Source organism: Pleurodeles waltl, chromosome 9 (genome assembly GCF_031143425.1).
Source record: "Pleurodeles waltl isolate 20211129_DDA chromosome 9, aPleWal1.hap1.20221129, whole genome shotgun sequence".
Lineage (NCBI taxonomy): Eukaryota > Metazoa > Chordata > Amphibia > Caudata > Salamandridae > Pleurodeles > Pleurodeles waltl.
The window spans coordinates 370,481,149-370,502,111 of record NC_090448.1 but is presented as its reverse complement, the minus strand read 5'-3'; the positions used below and the strand labels follow the sequence as shown (position 1 = coordinate 370,502,111).

At 39.8% G+C, this 20,963-nt stretch overlaps 1 protein-coding gene across 4 annotated transcripts in view; it reads left to right on the top strand.

The window, feature by feature from the left end:
* LOC138259314 (cytochrome P450 2B19-like) overlaps nucleotides 1–20,963 on the top strand; it is a 566,037-nt gene that overhangs the window by 149,181 nt on the left and 395,893 nt on the right. For 3 of the 4 annotated variants that reach the window (XM_069206941.1, XM_069206940.1, XM_069206944.1), the window contains exon 2: nucleotides 13,520–13,720. The exons of the other annotated variant lie outside the window; for it this stretch is intronic. In XM_069206941.1, the coding sequence (XP_069063042.1) occupies nucleotides 13,544–13,720 (177 nt within the window). In that variant the 5' untranslated portion in view covers nucleotides 13,520–13,543. The remainder of the gene's footprint in view (nucleotides 1–13,519; nucleotides 13,721–20,963) is intronic. 4 annotated transcript variants of the gene reach the window in all.

The following is a 20,963-nucleotide window of genomic DNA, read 5'->3' as shown; positions in this document are numbered from 1 at the left end:
TAGCCATATGTAGGGTTACCCGGTGCCCAGAAAAATTATGTCTGCTAAATTAAATTGACTGATGATTGCTAATCCTGACCAACACTTGATTTCAGTATTGCAGCTATCCTTGTTGATGATATGTCTTGGCCTTCTTGAATGCTTAGTTTTGTTAATGTTAGTTTGCTTGAACGTATTTCGTATTTGTATATTCTGGTCTTGTGAATTATCTATATGACTTTGAGCTTCAGCTTGTAATAAATTCCTTAACTCTATTCCTAACTGTAGTTTTTCCTCCGTGGCAACATTGGTCATGGTGCGTAACTTAGTTGGGTTAGTACTGAAATTGTGTTAATGATTCTACCACACCCTGTCACAGGGTCTAAAGATTCATCAACCTCGAAGGGTATTGATTCCTGCGAAGGATGAACATGCTCCAGTAATACTTAAACATTTAAAAACAAAAAGAAAAGTAAAAGATTGAAATAAGCTTGGAATAAAAATCCTTTAGATTCCAAGCTATATAGAATGAAAAGGGGAATCACCTAAAACATCAAAAGTGTTCAAAGACCCTTCTGCCAAAGGTGCGATATTAAGCTTATTGTCTGACTGGCACAATACCATAGAAGATTACTTTGGAACAATGGGAGAGGTGATTAAACTGTCAATCAAGGCTTTTATTGATACACTAAGGGGCTGAACTCATGCCTCACCATGTGATCACCTATGGTCATTAAACCCTGCGCTCACTGTCCAAAATTGCATATGTGGTTCTTATTATAAGATCTCTAGATTTGATTAAAAAAAGAGTTCCTTGTAAATGCCTGGCTCATCATCCTTATTACATTGGCAGTTAATTACCTTAAATGTTTTGGAATGAATTAATGTTCTATTGTATTATCCTACATGGAACTGCTAACGCGTCCTTCTATGTTAATTTATACACATGAGGACTCGTTTTAGGCCAATGAATCTTGTGACCCAGTGGTGAGACACCGTAGGACGAGATAACTGATCAATATGTCAAGCAATATATCAATAATGTCATCAATATTTACCACCACAATGCACTTTACTTTAGATAAAGACATTAATCAAATTATCGGTGCAACCATGGCCTTTCAGCCATGAATAACCACACCTTTGATCGAATTTCATGAATTTTATTCCCTATTGATTACAATCTACGAGCAGAAAAGTTAATCTTAATACCAGGAAGCATAAGAGCATAGTCACGATATGGCAACTGTGATAAGATTTCATTAATGCAAGAATTACATAACATAAGAACATAGCACGGTGTGAACATAGATCAGAATACAGTGAATATCATATATGTCTCAGTTCAGCATAGCGTAACGTCAGTCATTTGTCTATTTGCGTCAGTTGAAATGAACTCCTGTCCTAACCACTAATTCGCATCAGCATATTGGGCTTCATGCAAAAACAATTTAGAACACCAATTTAGAAAAGATCTAACTATGACCTCTATCAAAATGAGCAGTTGCTACCTAGAAAGGAAAAGCAAACAGACAAATTACAAATTGCATTGTCATAATTACCCTCCAAGGATTAGGTCAGCACACAGGATCAGTCTTCGTCTTCAGGACATCAGTCAAAACGCCGTCAGTCTAAACTCATCTAAAGAACAGGGGACACTTCCCTCATAAGGAGGAGAAGTGGATAGGGGCAGTCTATGGGTGAGCATGGTTTTAATAAGTGTCAAAAGTCACCGAACAGAGTGACAGAGTTTCTGGATAAAATCAATAGCATTCCCTACCTAGTTCTCTCGACCCTTCTGTGACATGGGTTTTTATCTCTTTTTCGTATTACCTTCCCCAAAAATTCTATTGGACATTTACTATACCCCACTATCTTTAACCTATCAAATTATACATTAGGTAATTCTAAATGTCACCCCACGATAATTCATAACAGCTTGATTGGTCTTCATAATTGACGCCTTCGGAGGTGGCACATCTGTTTTTTTTTCTTCATCACTTGGCACGTCTTCTTGGGTCATGAGTTCCTTTGTCCATGGTTTAAACGTTCTTGTACATTACATTAATCTACATTTGTTTCAACTTAGTGTATAAACTCATACTAAAGCAGCAAGCATGCGGATGAGAACAAAATTGTACTGATATATTATATTGAAGAAAAGGAACATTTTGCAGGGTCATGGCCCTTTGCGAGTCAGCACGCTGGAAAACAGAAAAATGCTTTTTAATATGAAAGCCAGGCAGCTAAAACCCCACACCTCACGCTAATTTAAGGCCTATAATATTTTCAATGCAATATCGTAAACGCTAATACAAGCTTGATTAACCATAGCATAAACAATTTTATTCATTATTGTCATTAGTTTGCATACACATTGATAACTCCACACATTATAGTCATAATTCAGATGCACGTTTAAGCAATATCACTATTGTCGTTTCTATGTAGCATCGTTAAGCGTTGATATGAGCATTTCAGTTTAATATATGTATTATTAAACTACTTTCTCAGTCCCTCCTCTAATGACGCTCGTCATCACACAAACTTTTGCCCTTTGACGTTCCATTTTAATTTTTCACCTTGTGCATAATCCGCATTTCAACATCTTGTCCTTTATGTGAACTTTCCCAAATTTCATTGAACATTTTCTCTCTTTCACTTTCTTCAATTCTTCTGGTTCTTTTAGTCCAATTTTTCTTGATTGTTTTTCATTAGTTTTGCACGCCCCCCATAATCCTAATAGACAGGCCAGAACAATTAATAGACCCATTAGTATTTTTGCAAGCACCCCATTCCAAATATTGGTAAACCAGCTCCCTACTCTGGCAATTCCGTTTCCAAATTTCTCCCAGACACCAAGTTCTTTCAAATCCTTCAAATCTGAACTATCTCTAGTTAGGTTAGTAAGCATACCTCTAATCTTTTTACTATTGTCCGGAATGAACGAGCAACAATGGCGCTCGTTGAGCATCTTGCAGACCCTTCCACTCTTTGCTAAAAGAATGTCTAAAGCAAGCCGATTTTGAAGAGTCATAGCTCTTTCTGCAGCAAGTTCAGTATCCATCAGGAGTATAGCTTCTGTAAAATTCGTCAGCATGTTATCCACAATAGTAGACAACTTTTGAATCTTCATTGAATTCAAGATAACCCCCACTGAAGGGATTATAGCTCCAAATATGTCACCAGTGACAGCAGCCACTGATTCTCGTTTTTGTCTAGCATGTTGTAATTCAGACGTTTTAGGTATTTGCTTTAAGTCATCAATCTGGTAAATCTTTGGGAAAACTATTCCCAAATAACATGTCCCATACCATCCCCTAGGGAGACGGTAATAAGCATTAAGCCCACAGATGTAATATATCCCAGGGATCGCTGGATCCTGTCCATTCAACATAAATGTCCATTTACTCTGAAACAAAAACACATGTCTGCATTCACTCGTTCCCACAAACAAATTGTCCTGCTCAGAGTTTGGCCTATATATACAAAGTCTACCTACATGTAATGCATCTATAGATAGCTTGCCTTGTGTTTTGATTGCAGTGTAAGCATAATCATTTGCATATGTGCGTTTTTCTAACCCTTTTTCTAGTCTTGTCTTTTAATGCTTTGCATCTATCATCAGTGTGATCTAAAAACCTTTTCTCTACAGGTGATGGCAAGCAAGTCAAATTATTGCGATGTGCATAAGCAGTTCCGAATGTAAGCGTCTGTTCGAAGAATCCTCTATTTTTATATCATGTTCTTTAGCTAACTTATTCAAAAATTCTATCACAGACACAAAAGAAAACACAACATCCAGATTCGAATAAAAGTATTGTACATGCTCTTGATTATAGAACCTTGTTAGTAGCAAACTGCAGCTAATCCCGTATGTTAGAGGAAGGCTATGGTAGGTAACTCCTTCCTGCACAGATGAAGAAATTTTAGTGTACACAGCAGTCTTTCGCATCCATGGTCTCCACATACTCATTTAGCAAGCGATAGAAGACATTAGTAGAAAGTTTCCCCTTTGAGTTAGTTCCCTCGTGCAAGTGTCTTGCATCCTGCTCAAATCTTTCCCATGGTGTTAGTGTTGTAGTTTCAGGTTTTGAAGTAGCATTAATAGTCTCTTTCCCTATCAACGGCATTCCCACAATCACTCCCACAATTATTATTGCACACGCAATACCTATTATAAGTCCTAGCCAACCACACACCTTACTTCCCTTGTTACTACTTCTATTATAAGCCATGTCTGTATAGAATCAGAGAGTAGATCAACAATCAACTTGAGGATGATTTAGAATTTTCTCTTGCTTTCTGCGTGTATTTACAGCGTTTTCATTCACTCCAGGACCCCTTTTTGTCAATCAGGTTAGCAGCTTGTCATAATCAGATTTTCTCGAAGTCAGTCCGGTTCTAATGTCACATTCGGTAATTTATAAAGTCTTTCTTTCAGTTTTTCAGATTTTCGATTTTAACCAAGTCTTTCCTTTGGATTAGTTCAGGTACCGTAGTATTGGCCTAGTACTTCTCGGTTGAAACAGAATGCTAGGAATTCTTGTTGCCATTCAGATGTTGTAGCATACGCCCATTCAGGACCTGTATATCTTCTGTTTGCGACTCTCTTTCTTTTCAGCCTTCGTTCACCTTGCTGTTCTCCTTCACTTAGGTCTTCCACTTGGGATGTATCGTTCTCCTCTATTATTGTTTCACTTGGTGTGTCTCTTATCCTTAAGAGTGGTTTCTCTGGCCAGTTATCACCTTTATGCGTTTTCTTTCAATGTGTCTTTTCAGGACACTGGACAGCTCCCTCCTCTAGTGATATGGTGTTTTCACTTGATGGACCTGCAGTTGGCTCAGGAGACTCTGGCACACTCCGATTTCTCTCTACTATTTCTCCTTCTTCTTCTTCTTCTCCTTCTTCTTCTGGGTCTGTACCGGGTTCGAGTTCTAACCCGTATCTGTCTACTTCTGGGAGAATCTCTCCTTGATTTAGTTCTCCTGCTGCCTCTACTGAGATAGGCCCTCTGTCGCCTCTCTCGAACTCATTGACTGTTTGAGGGACGAGGCTTTTCTCAGTGGGATCTCCGGCAGTCTCAGTTCCTTCTTGACTGTTTTCTGGTCCTGAGACTTCTCTTCCTGAAGCTGTTGTGCCGGAAACTTCAAGTTCCTCTTCAACAGGACACGTTACCTTTTTTGTGTGACTGGCATGTATCCAGTTTGGGACTCCTGCACACTTTACAGCAGTAGTAGTTGTCAGGATTACTTGATACGGCACCTTCCAACGTGGCTCCAGACACGACTTTCTCACATGTTTCTTGACAACCACGCAGTCACCGGCTTGTAGGGTGTGGCCTGGATCGCCAATCGGTGGCAATGTGTTAGCTTCCACCTGGTGAGAGAAAGAGCGAATCACATCAGCCAAACCTTTGCAGTAGTCCAACACCATATCATCTGTGATATTCACTAGAGCATTTGCAGGTACTGCTGGCAACCTCATAGCTCTACCCATGAGGATTTCATGGGGGGAAAGTCCCGTTTTCTTGTCTGGGGTGTTTCTCATTGACATCAGCACTAAGGGCAATGCATCTGGCCATTTCATATTGGTAGCTGCGCATATTTTTGCCATTCTCGATTTCAAAGTACCGTTCATTTGCTGTACTAGCCCTGATGCTTCGGGCGGTAGCTACAATGCAGCTTTTGTTCGATGTCAAGTACGGCACACAGGAGTTTAATCACCTCATTGTCGAAGTGTCTGCCCCTATCTGACTCTATAGAGACCGGAAACCCGAACCTTGGTATCAGTTCCCTAAGTAGTAGTAGTTTTGCAACCGTGAGAGTGTCATTCCTATGTGTGGGGTAGGCTTCAATCCAATGACTGAAAACACACACAATCACCAACACGTACTTCAATACTCCACAAACAGGCATTTCAATGAAGTCCATCTGCATTTTGTTGAATGGACCACCAGCTCTACCAATGTGGCTCAAAGTTACCACTGTACCTTTTCCGGCATTCATCTGTTGACAGATGATGCACCTGTGACAAATGACCTCTGCGGCATGTCTGAATTTTGGATTGAACCAGTCGATTTTAAATGACCTGATCATTGCATCCCTCCCGAGGTGAGCCTGTCCATGATACAGCCTGGCAAACTGAGATAGAAGGCTGTTCGGCAGAACCAGTTTTCCTTCCTCTGAGACCCACAAATCATCAGCCCTTTGTATACATTGCATTCTCTGCCAGGAACGTTTTTCCTCTTTGCTTGCACAACTTTGTAATGTTTGGCAAAGGTAATGCAAGGTTCAAACGTGTCATTTTCAGTTTGCGGTAACAATTCCCACTGCTCCTTGAACGATATACAGTTCAATGCGCAAAACCTTGCGACTTGATCTGCATAACCGTTTCCCATGGACACAAAGTCTTGTGATCTAACATGAACATTGCATTGCATTTCACCACGGCAATTTCAAGAGGTAACTGAATTGCATGTAACAAATACTTTATTAACCATTTTTCACAGGAGAACCAGAAGAGGTCATGAAACCTCTCTGTGACCAAAGTTGACCGAAATCATGTACAATTCCGAATCCGTATCTGCTGTCAGTATAGATAGTGACTCTCAAGTTCACAGCTGCGTGGCATGCCCTGGTAAGGGCAATTAATTCTGCCACTTGAGCGGAAAACACTCTCTCAAGCCAGGAGGCTTCAATGATACCAGCTATCGTACATACCGCATAACCAGCTCTCAGTGTTCCAACAGAATCTCTTAAACAGGACCCATCAACAAACATGATACAGTCATTTTCTTTCAATTGAGTGTCCTGAATGTATGGACGTGGTTTGGTACATAGTTCAGTAAAAAGTATCTTGTGAATCACTGGTCCTGCCGACCATGGATTCCCTTAGGAAGCTAGAAGTGAAGAGCACTGCTCATACAGATTCAAGACAAACAAAGGAAGCTTTCAGATGTCTGGGGAGCTGAGATTATGAGAAAGGAAAAAGATGACTTTCAGTTGTACGAAGAATGTAAACCTTTTTGGTTGAACAAACGGATCTCTAGTTTCTCTTTTCAGGAGCCAAGATGTGAAAGAGAAGCTTATGGAGTTAGAGGTGGGCACTTCTCCTAGGCATTTAAACATGGCTGAAGTAGGCTGCACTGCACATATGTAAAAAAAGCTCACTGTTTCAAAGAACATTTTACTTTCTTGGTTCCAGTCATTTAAACAGAAGATTGATCCATTTTGAGGTTCCAATTACTTCTTCTCAAAATAGTCTCCAGGAGGGTCCTGAAGGGATACAAGGCAATCTAGAAGATCACCTTACAGAAATAGTAGTCTTCGCCCCTAATCAACACCATAAGGTTCCCACACCTTTTCCTGTTGCTTCTGTATACCACACTTGTCTGAAGTTATAGAGGGTAAACTGCAGGGGTGGCACCTCCGCAATGGCGGAGGAGCATTACCCCACTGGCTAATAGCCAACAGCAGAAAAATAAAACTATATTTGAATATGGCTTTATTTTTTAGCTGCTGGCTCAGCCAGCAGGTGTAGGGAGTGGGAGGAATGGACCACTTGAGGTCAGAGGGGGGTTGAGGAATTGTGTGCACTAAGTGCTCATGTGTGTTTGGACGGCTCAAGATGGCTGTCCAAACACGCATGTACACTTAGGTTTCTCTAGCCCGGCTGTGTACACAGCTGGACTGGGGAAACCGCACAGGCCCTACCAAGCCTGACACTGCTTTCATGCTAGCTTTAGCATGAAAGCAGCACCAGGATTGCTGGGGAGCCTCTTCTGGGAATGCTGGGACACCAGAACAGGAATAGAGGACGAACGAGGTGGCAGAAGAGGGCGGCCGCGACGAAGGGTACTTTTATTTATTTTTGTAATTTATTTTATTCGCCCCCAACACCCCCCCAGCACCCTGCCACCTCTACCCTTCCCCTTGATATCTGTTGCAGCCACAGCCGGTGATCATCCTTTAGAAACAGCAGTCTTTTAATGGCTGGTAGGAATACTGAGATTTTATAGAGATTGACAGATGTTGCCTCTCCCCATTCTACTGTGCATCTGTTTCCCAATGACGTGTTTCTTAGGGGTTTCTTCTGATCATTCGTAGTCCTATTTCTATTCATCCTGCAGGAAAATTCAGTGACCATGGATGCTGACGCTTAAGAAAGACTGGCATCTTCTTATGGATTTTATGCTGGTTTCCCTTCCTTTGGCATCCTGACAAGTCTCAACAGGATAAAACAAACATTGGCAAAGCCAATAGGTCTTGCCTTGTCTTCCAACTTTTTGGCTTTGGCAATTCTTGTTTTGCTCTCTCATAGGTTGTGCAAAGTGTAATTGTTCAGCAAGCAGCCAGGCCATCAATTAAAAAAATCATTGTCTAATGCCAAAAATCTTTTTGGTTACAAAAAAGCACACATTACCTTATGAGTCCCTGATGTCAAAGAGGACTACTTAGTGTGTTGCAGTGCTCCTTGTAAAAGCTATACCAGGCTAATGAGCCCTAATCAGGGAAACACCAGTCCTTCGTCCTGATTTGCTTGTGTTATGTTTCAGAGAGGACCAGGCATTGCGTTTAAGGGTGTACCATTCCCCTTGGTGCAGGGTCAAGACTGAGTTGTGTATGCCTGGATCCAACCTGAGGTGGCTTGTTGTGCAGAATAACATATAAGCCAACATTTTAAAAGAGGAAAATAGTAGATTTTAAAATAATAATTGGGAGAATGTGTTTCCCCCATTGACTTCAGTTTAAGAAAACACAATTTCCGGAGAGGGAGAGCCAAATCAAAGCCAGTTTTGACTTCAAATATTCAGAGTCTTCTGCCTTAATCGGGTCTTTTGGCATATTTGAAATAATGATGGACTGGGTTACGGCCTGAGTAATTATCAGTGGCTGATAATTAGTCAAGCATTCCATTCATCACTTTTTGTATGATTCCTTGTGAAAGGGCAGCATGCTGGAACTCGATGTGAAATTAGCCAGTGGATGAAGTGTGCCCACCCACTGCCCCATTATGCATGCTGCAGTGGCTGGATAAAAATCAGAATGACACAACAGACTAATGGATGGAGTCTGTCTGAAAACCCCTTTAAGTAACTATGTTATACACATATCCATAGAAAATTCTAAAGATCTTACCTGTCACCAGACCTAAAAAGCAATTGATTTTTGTTGGCTGCCAGCCTCTTGCCTTTGCTAATGCTTTTATGTAATATGTTTGTAAACCTTTCTGACAAGCAGACAGAGAGGCTTGTATAGACCGACAGAGAGCCTAAGGCAGACAGAGAGGCTGCACGGATAGATAGGCAGAGAGCCTTAGGTAGACAGAGAGGTGTGCACAGACAGAAAGACAGGCTTGCACAGACAGACAGAATTACAAAGACAAAGTTGCAAAGAAAGCTAGATAGGGTTGCAAAGGCAGATGAACAGGTAGATGGGGTTGCCAAGGTAGATAGACAGACAGATATAATTGCAAAGGTAGATAGATAGACAGACAGAGAGACAGAATTGCAAAAGTAGATGGACAGAGATAGATAGATATATAGAGAGATATATGGAAAGATAGATAGGACAAGGAAATAGATTAGCTGGCAGAGTTAAAATTATTAATTGTATAGTTAAATATCTATACAAGCAGCACATACAGGAGCACTGAAAGCACACTAGAAAGCCATACAAGCAGGGCATACAGACTAAATTGGTTTATTAACATAACGGAATACAAGAGCACTGAAAGCAAACTAGAAAGTCATACAAACAGGACAAGTGGACTAAATTGCTTTATAAATATAACTGTAGCCCTCAATGAAATACATACCAGAATAGTATACAGGAGTGTAATTGGAAAGGCACTTCATTGTGCACATACTAAACCTTCATGAAAACAGTTTCAAATGGAATTTGGTATGCTGAGAAATAGAAGGAGTCAGAAAAAAACGCACAAAGGCCACTCCAAAAGGAATTTATAACACTATTAGCAGGATGTAGGAACTGATAAAGCTGGAATGTGCCCTGTGTTCCCAATGGAAGAGCTGGTAGAAAGTGTCCCACTATCATATCAGACTAAACACAAAGGCAACGCCAGAGCAATAAATTAAAAGCATAAACAGTAGCAGTGAAAAGAACTACCTTGTGTGTGGATGTGTGCGGTTGTGCACCTTGTGAAAGAACAACATTGAGTCACTCAAAGTGACGTTACCCTGTGGAAGTGAGCTGATCTCCTGTCTCATGGCGTTTGTTGTTATGGGCAGATGCAAAATGTGAAAGGGGAACCGGGAGAAACGAGAACCTTCCACTCTGTTCGCCTGTAGTGGTGATAAACAGTTGAAGCTGCACGGTGTGAGAATTAGCGTGAATAATTATTTTTAATGTAATCATACTTATGTACTAATGTGTTAAATGCTTCAACCCTAAAATTAATGTCGACACGATAATGTGCCTTCTTGATTGGCCGCTATTAAGTAAAAAGGCCTATACATGCACCCTGGAATGGTTGAGCTAATGCTGTTTAAAAGTGCTTCTCCTTTAAGAAGGGTTTTCTGTTTGGTTTTGTTTAATTGCTGAATAATTTGAGTATTTCTTGTTTTCTGCTGGGCCTCAACCAGACAAGGCCACAGTGGGAAGTTATCTAACTCCCTGTGTTCTAGCTGTTGATACTTTTGTATGCTTTCACGTCTGTTGTTTAACAGACTCCATTCATTGAATTCGCACATTTGCTTTTGGTTATGTTTCTACTCATGTTTTTCTCTCAAGGATGCTGTGTTTTCTGTAATAACTGTCTCGCAGCATATTTGGAATGTGCCAAACAAAGACCTCACAGAACACAGTCTGAAGAAGAGGTGCACAAGATACATATAGTACAGTTTAGAATTACACAAAGGATGGATGAGCCCAATGAACGTTTTCCAAGTTAACATTTTATGTTTAGCTGATATCTAATGAACTTGTAACTGGATGTCCTTTCTTTGCCTGATGTTTTTATCCAATGTAAATGTTTAGTGGTTTTAATTTAATGGTGTGCTCAGAACTTTCAGAGTTAGAGTGGGTAGAGTTTGTTGTTGTTCCTTTTGCTTTCTGATTTCTAGAGACTTCACACTTTGGTGTGATCTGGCACTTTGACTTTATGCCTTGCCAAATAGTCTACTGACACTCTGGTATTTTATTATTTTCTGAGTTTACCTTGCCTGTTCAATGCTGAACGAGTATGCTGATGGTTTAGTGATCTTATAGTCCAAATTCTAAACCATCCCCCTCTCCCTGTCCCTGTTCTGATGCTGACGCTGAGGTCCCCCTGATGAAGCAGAAGCTGCTAAGCTGACATTTCCTTAGGGTTAGGTAATTATGCGCAATCGGTTTATTGTTCTTTGTCTTTTGTTTTTTCAGTTATCAGCTGCTACTGTTTTAATACTGCTGTGTTTTGATTGCACCACTGTTAGATATTTTTCCAAATTAGTGTTACTAAACATTTTGCATGAAGCCCAACATGCTAATGCTAATCCGAAGTTAGTGAGGTACTACTTTTATGTCTGCAGATTGTTATCACTCTATCTGTTGAATAAATGTATGTTATTTCTCTTATTCAAATATTGCTGCTATTGATTAGTGTTTTGGTTATTGAAATCATAGTTCTCGTTGCGTTGATTAAAATGAGATTCTTCAGGAGGTTTAACCAGCCTGTGATGTTCCTTTATGTGTACCATTTGGTGTTGAGACTAATTTTCGTGACCTTAGCAATGTTAATATAGGGAAATATACATTTGAATAGAAACCAAAAGGTGTGGTTATTCATGGCCGAACGGGTCATGGTGCGTTCTTTACTGACTCTAATAAATTGCATTGTTTGATGGTTGTTGTTGTGTTTTGCATCTAAGTTTCCAATATAATTTAAATGGGTCAAAAAATGTATCTACCTTAAGCGATGTTGCCAGCTTACTATAATCAATATCACAAAACATAGATAAGATGAGGGTGCGCTAATAGTTGCACAGTCTCCAGGTCAAAGTCATATGCCGTAACCCTAATGTATCTAGTGCATGCCAATCTAGCCCTGTGTCCATTATCACACTTTAGCAATAAATAGACTAAATTCTATAGCAATAAACAACACAATATAACTTCTGTTATCAGGTGCAAACAAAGAGGAGAAGCTGGTTTGATTAACCCCGGACACAAAATGGCCTGAGATTAGATTGTTTTCATAGTTATTCTTTTCCCCAATATTTTTTCGTGAAGGTAGTTATTTTTTTGTTATGGGTTGCTGCTGGCTAAAGTTAAGAGAAGATAGGAAATTCACGTAGCTCCACTCCCATGCAAATTCAATCATACCCTTATAAGGACATAAATAAAGGAAATGTGTAAACCCTATATTTGTTTATTATCAAACTTTTTAATTGACTATTTAATGGATGACATTGTAGAGTATCAAATGTATCTTTATTTTTTTGTTTGCCCTGTTTTACAAAACTGCTTGTAAGCCTATTAAAATGATAACTCTACTATTCATCTCCTGGTTCTGCCCTTTAAATTTGGCACGTTGTAATTTTACCAGAATACACTGAATTAAAGGATTCTGCATATTATGCTGGAAAGCCCATGTATTCCACAGGTTTTTACAGTACGTGCTTTTTGTACAGTTTCAGATAGCACTTATGATGTGCGTATGGGCTATGTGGGCACACAGTGATAGGCATGGGCAAAGGGAACCCCCCGCTTTAACATCTTAAGCGGGGGCTCCCATTGGGCCTAATAAGGTGGCGGACTGGGTCCACATAATTTATTTTTTTTTTTTTGTGAGCCTGCAGTCAAAATGACGATAAATAACAATTTATGAGATAGGTTTGTGAGCTTTCAGCTCGCATGCACAGGGAAAAAAACACTTAAAGAAAAAAAGTTATGTAGTAGAAAACGCAGAGAAAGGAACACCTTGGAAAAGAATAAACATGACAGAGAAAGATATGAAAGAAAAGTAAGGATGAGAGAAAAAGATGTGTGGATACAAAGGGAAAAAGAACAGATGAGAAAGGAAGGGTGACAGGAAGGAAATGTGAAGGGAAAGATGGAAGAAAGGTGAAAGGTAGGATGAAAGGGTGAATGACTGGATGGAAAAGTGCAAAGACTGACTGGTGAAAGAGTGAATGGATGGGAGTACTGAAAAATGCACAGGTGGAAAAGAGTAATGGATGGTTAAAACGCAAAGGGATACATGAACATGCTTTAGGGTGTATAGGTGAAAAGATGGATGGATGGGGTAATGGGTGGGTATATGTAAAGGTGAAAGTATGGACAGATGGATGAATAAACAGATGAATGGATAAATGAATAGATGGAGGGTGGAAGGAGCTCTTCTTAGGAGGGTCACTTTTGCTTGCTTTGAACGTTAAGTCTGATTAGAGGTATGTTTCAAGCGGGGGTATTTCAATTTTCTGGCTACTCCCTTGGTGAGAGGGGTATATAAATACTGGGTCTTGTTATGGCTTGATCGAGGGTTAAAATAATTAAGGGTGCCTCTCTAATCCTCTTGATCGTTCATCTCTTATAGGTGCCATAACCCCTGAAGTAAAGGATGGATTTACTCTCCACGGTAGCCTGGTGTTTCTGCATCTTTTTGGGGTTCCTTCTTTTCACTTCCTGGAAAACCCATCAGAAGAGGCAACGACTGCCACCCGGACCTACCCCTCTACCCTTCTTGGGCACACTGAGGAAAATTAAACCTCACCTGCTGTACGAAACATTCAAAGAGGTAAGAGACTGTAGTAATGAAATTCCAAAAATAAGATGGACATTTGTTTTGTTTATTCTTAGTAAAGTTCCCAGCAACGGAGCGGCTGGCTGACAGGAACAAGCGTCGAGAAGCAACTGACAAGTTAATCAAACAACGCATTCCAAATAGAATACAAAGGAATGCTCTCGTGCACAGACGCACACACAAGGAAACAAAACAAAAGGAAATAAAACAAACGTGGATAAATATAACGTTCAAAGTATTATTTATTACCACAACTATTAACGGTTAAGAATGTCTACTCTACAAACTACAACATATCACCTCTCTTCAATATTATAATAAAAATAAACAATAAATAAATAACTTAGCACAAAACAAAATCAGCATATTTTTTTGGTAGTTCAGATACTCTTTTAGGAAGATCTACACTATCATTGTACATTGCAATCAATAGGAGTTTCCTCATTACCCACAATACCAGGTGTCAACTGAGATCTTTCTGTGTTACTGTCATGTTCAATATCTGAAAGAGAAAAGTATTGCGATTTATCCATACATATATTCTTCATCACCCCTGAAGACAAATCTATATAGGAATTAGCATCATGTTCTTCAGTACCATTTGTGACCTTAGCAACTCACCATGAACCATTATTCAACTTGACTGAGGTTTTTCCGACACATACAACCTTGAATGCTTTTGAAAACATTGACTTACCCTTTCTCACTTGATAAGGAAGTTTGATCCTGACAAAATCTCCAATTTTCACCTCAGTATTATCAATATTATTTTTGTCTAATTCTCCATTATTTTTCTTGTCAACTTTTGTTTTAGCCTCAGAATATACTTTTCTAAGGTCAATAATGGGCAATTCTTTTCTAAACGAAGCAGGGGATAAAGTGGTGGGTGGAACACGCCCTTTGAGCATGGAAAATGGTGAAATCCCAGTTGTTAAATTGGGGGACGAATGATATGCCCAAATCTTTTCTTCAGCAAATTCTTTGACATTACACCTATTGATTATGGCCGATTGTACAGCCTCCACAAGAACCCTATTAAATCTTTCCACAAGGCCATTCATATTTGGAGCATAAAGCAAAGTTTTTAAATGCAAAATATTATTGACTTTCATGAATTCCTGAAACTTAAAGGATGTGAACTGTTTACCATTGTTGGTGACAATGCTAGATGGTAACCCCTCCTTAAAAAACATTCTTTTAAAAATCTTATAACACTGTCAGTGGTGGGTTGAGCAATCCATTTGACCTCTGCCCATTTAGAAAAGTAATCAATAAGTACCATAACATACATCTTGCACCTAGCTAGATTATCATACGGTCCCAAAATATCCAATGCTACTTTGTTCCATGGTCTTGTTGGAAACTCAGATTTAACAGGTACACATTTACTGGTGACAAGAGACTTATCAGAATTAGAGCAAATCACACATTGTTTGACAAATCCTGAAATTTGCCTATCCATATAAGGCCACCAAAACATTTCTCTTATTTTATTTTTAGTTAAGGTTTCCCCTAAGTGTCCTGCGTGGGCTAACTTAATAATATTGGGGCGAATCGCCTTAGCGGGAATCACACAATCATCTTTTAAGATTAAATCCCCTGATACTGAAATTTAATTTCTGGCCTTCCAACATATCTGCATAGATGGTGACAGTACCTTTTCACTAGGCCATTCTTTGTTACAACATTTTTGAATGTTTTGTAATTCTTCATCCTCACTACAGCTCTTACACCAGGCATCCTTGGAAAACTCATCCTTACATAGGGGTAAAATATAATCTATAGTAGCAACCACACATTCTTCTAATGTCTCAGGAAACAATTTAACAGAATTGTCAGGTAATCTGGATAGACAGTCCGCCACACAATTGAGAATTCCTTGAATATGTACTGCTTTGAAATTATACTCATATTTTTGACAAAATTCAGACTAGACGAGAAGATGCTCTACCAGTACTGTTACTGTTTAGCAACACTAATAGGGGTTTGTGATCCGTTTTAATGGTAAATTCTCTGCCCCACAAATAAGTTTTAAAATGTTCCACTGCCCATGTGCATGCTAAAGCTTCTCTCTCAATAGTTGAATATTTAGATTCAGAAACTGAAAGAGGCCTTGAAGCGAAAGCCACAGTATTTTCTGTGACTTGATTTTTCTGAGTAACTATTGCCCCTAAGCCTTCAGAGCTGGCATCAACATAAACAGCACAACGTAAACTTTGATTGAACTGAGACAATGGTGCTGCCTCAATAATGCTTTTTTAAAGTTTATCATACGCCTCCTGATGTTCACTCAACCATGTAAATTTTACTCCTTTCTTAAGTAAATGTCTTAAAGGTAACGCTATTTGGGAAAAATGAAACCCAAACCTAGAGTAAAATTCACACAAACCCAGGCAAGATCTTAATTGATCTTTATCATAGGGTATGCCCATCTCTTTTATAGCCTGTAACAAACAAGCTTTAGGAGCTATACCCTTTGAAGATATGGTGTTTCCTAAATACTCTACCTCCTGTGTTAAAAATTTAAATTTTTCCATTTGTAGTGTCATCCATTTTTCTTGTAAAACTGACAGTACTTTTGACAATCTCATATTATGAGAACCAATGCTATCAGCAAAAATGAAAATGTCGTCTTGAAAAGCCATAACTCCATCCATGTTTCCAAATCGCTTAAGCATAATCTTTTGGAATACGGATGCAGCGGACACCAACCCAAACGGCATGTGGGTATATCTGAAAGCCCCTTCTGGAGTTATAAATGTAGTTAAATGTCTGCATTCCTCATCAAGAATAATCTGATGATATGCTGATTTGAGATCAAGAGATGTAAAAAATTCTGTTTCACCCAAACGTGCAAAATGTTATTGGATCTTTGGTAGTGGATGGCAATCAATAATAATTTGTTTATTTAATGATCTCAAATCTGCAAATAATCTCAAAGACCCACTCTTTTTTTAACTAAAACTATGAGAGAAACCCATTCAGAGGAATCTGCTGGTTCAATGACACCATCCTTAAGTAACTGATCAAGCAAAATACTAAGTTCTTTCCTAACACTAAGTGGAACATCCCTCAACTTGTGTCTGACTGGTAATTCTGCCACTTTCAATTTAATGTTATGTGTGAATCCTTTAACAGTGACATGCTGTCCTTTGTCAACCACATAAATGTGACCTAAAATATTGTGATCATGACAAGAACTAGAAGCTACAAAATAACCAAAAATATTAATTATTGTCTGACTATAACCATAAGCTTTAATGTCATTGCTCTCCAACTTCCGTCCAGACCAATTTTTGTTGAAAAATGCCTCAGATATGATAGAAGAAGGTGATCCAGAATCCACTAGCATTATAGTTGAGAATCCATCAATGATAACTTCGCACTTTGGAGGAAGATATAACTGGTTGTCAATGTCAGTGTCAAAAATATTATGTTGTTTAGACTTATCTTCGGTAATCATCAAGACTACACTTTGAGATCTGCAAAGTGTCGAAACATGTCCAGTTTTACCACATTTGAAACACTCTTTAAATAAGGCAGGACAGGTTGATTTGTTGGTATGCAAATTTGATCCACATCGTATACATTTTAATTTGTTTACGTTATTTTTGTTGTACCCTTTGCTGTACTTATTTTTGTTGACATTGTGTATGGCAGCTACTTCAAGATGATTATCTTTGTCATCATTTAGGGGGTCATTCTGACCCTGGGGCCACCGACCACGGGAGCACCGCCAACAGGCTGGCGGTGCTCCCACGAGCATTCTGACCGCGGCGGTTCAGCCGCGGTCAGAAGCGGCAAGTCGGCGGGCTCCCGCCGACTTACCGCTGCTCGGGGGAATCCTTCATGGTGGCGGAGCGCGCTCCGCCGCCATGAGGATTCTGACAGCCCCTACCGCCATCCTGTTCATGGCGGGAAACCCGCCATGAACAGGATGGCGGTAGGGGGTGCCGCGGGGCCCCTGGGGGCCCCGCAAAGTATTTCAGTGTCTGCCTTGCAGACACTGAAATACGCGACGGGTGCAACTGCACCCGTCGCACCCCTGCAACTACGCCGGCTCAATTCTGAGCCGGCGTCCTCGTTGCAGGGGCATTTCCTCTGGGCCGGCGGGCGCTCTTTCGGAGAGCGCCCGCCGGCCCAGAGGAAATGTTTAAATGGCCGGTGCGGTCATTTCACGGCGGTACCTTGGCGGACGGCCTCCGCCGTCCGCCAAGGTTAAAATCACCCCCTTAATGTCTTATACGATCGTATTGACCTTTCAATACCTTTAACAACTTCTATTACTTCTTCAAGTGATGGATTTTTGTGTCTCAGAAGTTGTTCTTGAATCTTTTTGTTATAACAGTGCATGATAACTTGATCACAAATATATTGATCAGTAATGGTACCAAAATCACAAGTTGAAGCCAAAATGCAAAGAACAGCCACATATCCTTCAACAGGTTCTGTGGAAAATTGGTGCCATGAATAAAAGTTAAAACGTTCTGTAACTACATTTGGTTCAACTGTGAAATGTATTTGTAGTCTGCCCAAAGCTTCAGAGAAAACATCATAATCATTTATATCAGTTCCTTCAGGTGGTTTATGTGGAGATAAATGATCAAATATTTCCTGAGCTTCTGTACCAATAATGTTTAATAGTAGCCCTTTTTTCCTAGTCGCAGAAAACGAATTTCCATCAATGGCAATCATAAAATTATTAAATAAACCATGCCATTTGCTCCACTTCCTGGGTACATCCCCTGGATTTTGTTGTAGTGGCGGAGATGGATTACAACACTGTTACATTATTAAATACAAATAAATGTATAAATATATAAATATAAAATGAGTAGCTAATTCAACCAACTTGTAATTTTCCTCCGATGTGACTGGCACTGTTGGCAACGCTTGTCGCCATAATGTAGTAATGAAATTCCAAAAATAAGATGGAAAAATGTTTTGTTTATTCTTAGTAAAGTTCCTAGCAACGGAGCGGCTGGCTGACAGGAACAAGCATCGAGAAGCAACTGACAAATTAATCAAGCAACACATTCCAAATAGAATACAAAGGAATGCCCTCGTGCACAGAAGCACGCACAAGGAAATAAAACAAAAGGAAATAAAACAAACGTGGATAAATATAACATTCAAGGTATTATTTGTTACCACAACTATGAACGGTTAAGAACATGTCTACTCTACAAACTACTGCAGAGACTGACTGAACTGTTCTGTGATTTGCCAGAAAGGGGACAATTTACAGCAGCTCCGTTAACATAATGAATACTATCTGGCGGATATGCTTTGTCTCTATTAGCTAAGGTGTTACTTTCTCCTTAGGATGTCTTTTTTGTTATTTTTTCTCACAAGAGGGTTTTTCTTACTTTGTTTAGGAGTATTTAGGCAGGACATCAGTATGTACTGATAAGCAAATATCTCTTGGGAAACACAAATCCTTGGTACATCACCCAATGAAGTAACATTGAGAACACTAAATGGCACAACTCAGCAAATATGAGACACCGATTTTTAAGTCCGACGTTTTAGGCCCGCTGCTTTCTGTATTCAGTAAAGTGGAAGTAATTCAAAGCACAGTAGAGTTTCACCTTAGTGCTTGCTTAGTTTCAGCTACTCCTCAAGTTTGCTTCTAAGGAGCATTCTGCTTCGTATAAATTTTGTTCATTTTTGAAACCATTAGTTCATTTTAGAAACCTCTGCAGCCAGCCCATGTACTGTATCTAGGCCTTCCAACTTACAGCCAACATGCATGATGCTCCTGATAAGCTGACTATAAACTCAGGTCTATAGTCTTCTACCAGATTCTGCGACTGACTTCATGTCTGTCAGAAAATGCTGTTTGGTCCAGTGGATGGGGTGGGCTAGCAATGCCTGCTAGCTCCACGTGGTGCAATGCTTCATTGGTAGAAGGCTTTTACTGTTCTCTACTGGAAGGTCTTTGGAAACCATGAAGCAGAAGGCTTTTACTGTTCTCTACTGGAAGGTCTTTGGAAACCTCAAGAAGAACCTGGGCTGTACAGAAATATACAGGGACACTTCACAAGCTGGCATAAAAAATGGATGACATTGTATTAGCCTGGTTTTCCTATTCTAAATACTCATTCCCTTGGTGTAATGAAGTACTGTCAGGTAGATCTTATTTGTTGATGCTAAACCTGAAGTTACAACTTATCTAGGGGACTGAAAGTCATCAGTGAGTACCTATGGAATCCATGAGTCATTGTGAGGGTCTGTTCCTCCCACGTCACCTGAAAGTCAGGCTGGTGTTGATTGTTTTGTGTTTTAACTTAATTAACATAGCAAGAAAGAATGAATAATAGATTTGTAGAGCACATGGCTATCCAGGTACATGGTGTCCTGGCAGTGTCAAGCGTAGGTAAAAGAGAGGGACATAAAAAGTGTAGAACTGTGGGTTGTGAGAGGTTTGCAGAAATAATAGTGAATTGTCTCAATGAAGGGGGAGCTTGTTCCATGCTGGTTTGTGGACAGATTTGTGGAGGTTTTGGAAGGCATGGCAGTGGTATAGGCTTCTTTGGGAGAGTCATACTGGAAGTGGGACCAGTAATGGTGTCCATTAGGGCCCTGGGGCAGCGCCTCTTTGAAGTTCCAACACGTTTAGCTAAAAAAATATTAAATAGTTCATTTTATTTAGAGATATGATTGTATCTCTAAACAAATTGATGTATTTATGTCTTAGCTGTCTGTCCCAAGCTGCCTGCCTCATCTCGCTCTGAAGCAGGGGACAGGAGCCAGGCAGTAAATCAACTTTGTACATTGTGACACATGACACGGGGCTTACTTTTCTAAAGCTCTTCATTGAAATTATAGTCTATTGTGGTATCCACTGTAGACTAGTGACACTGTCAGCGTCACCTCTTTGGGTGTTGGAGTCTGCATCCCTGCATGAGACCAGACGTCCGTCATTCATAGGCATAGATTCCACACTTTCCCATTTGTCACATAGTAGGGCTGGATTCAAGAAAGCGTAATTTAGCACCTTGTCCTCTGGAATGGCAAGTGTTATAATACTAATGTTGTGTTATGTATTTTGCAATGAGACCCCTGGTCACGCAAACCTCCCCTACTGTGACACCCCAAGTCATGGACGAAAGTCGCCGGTCTCTTTAGAAGTGGAGCAGCTATATTTGTTTGCCTGTAAAATTGATCCAAAAACACAAAAGTGGTTTTTGCTCCCTTACTAAGATGATCTAAATATCCGAGTCCAGGGCAAATG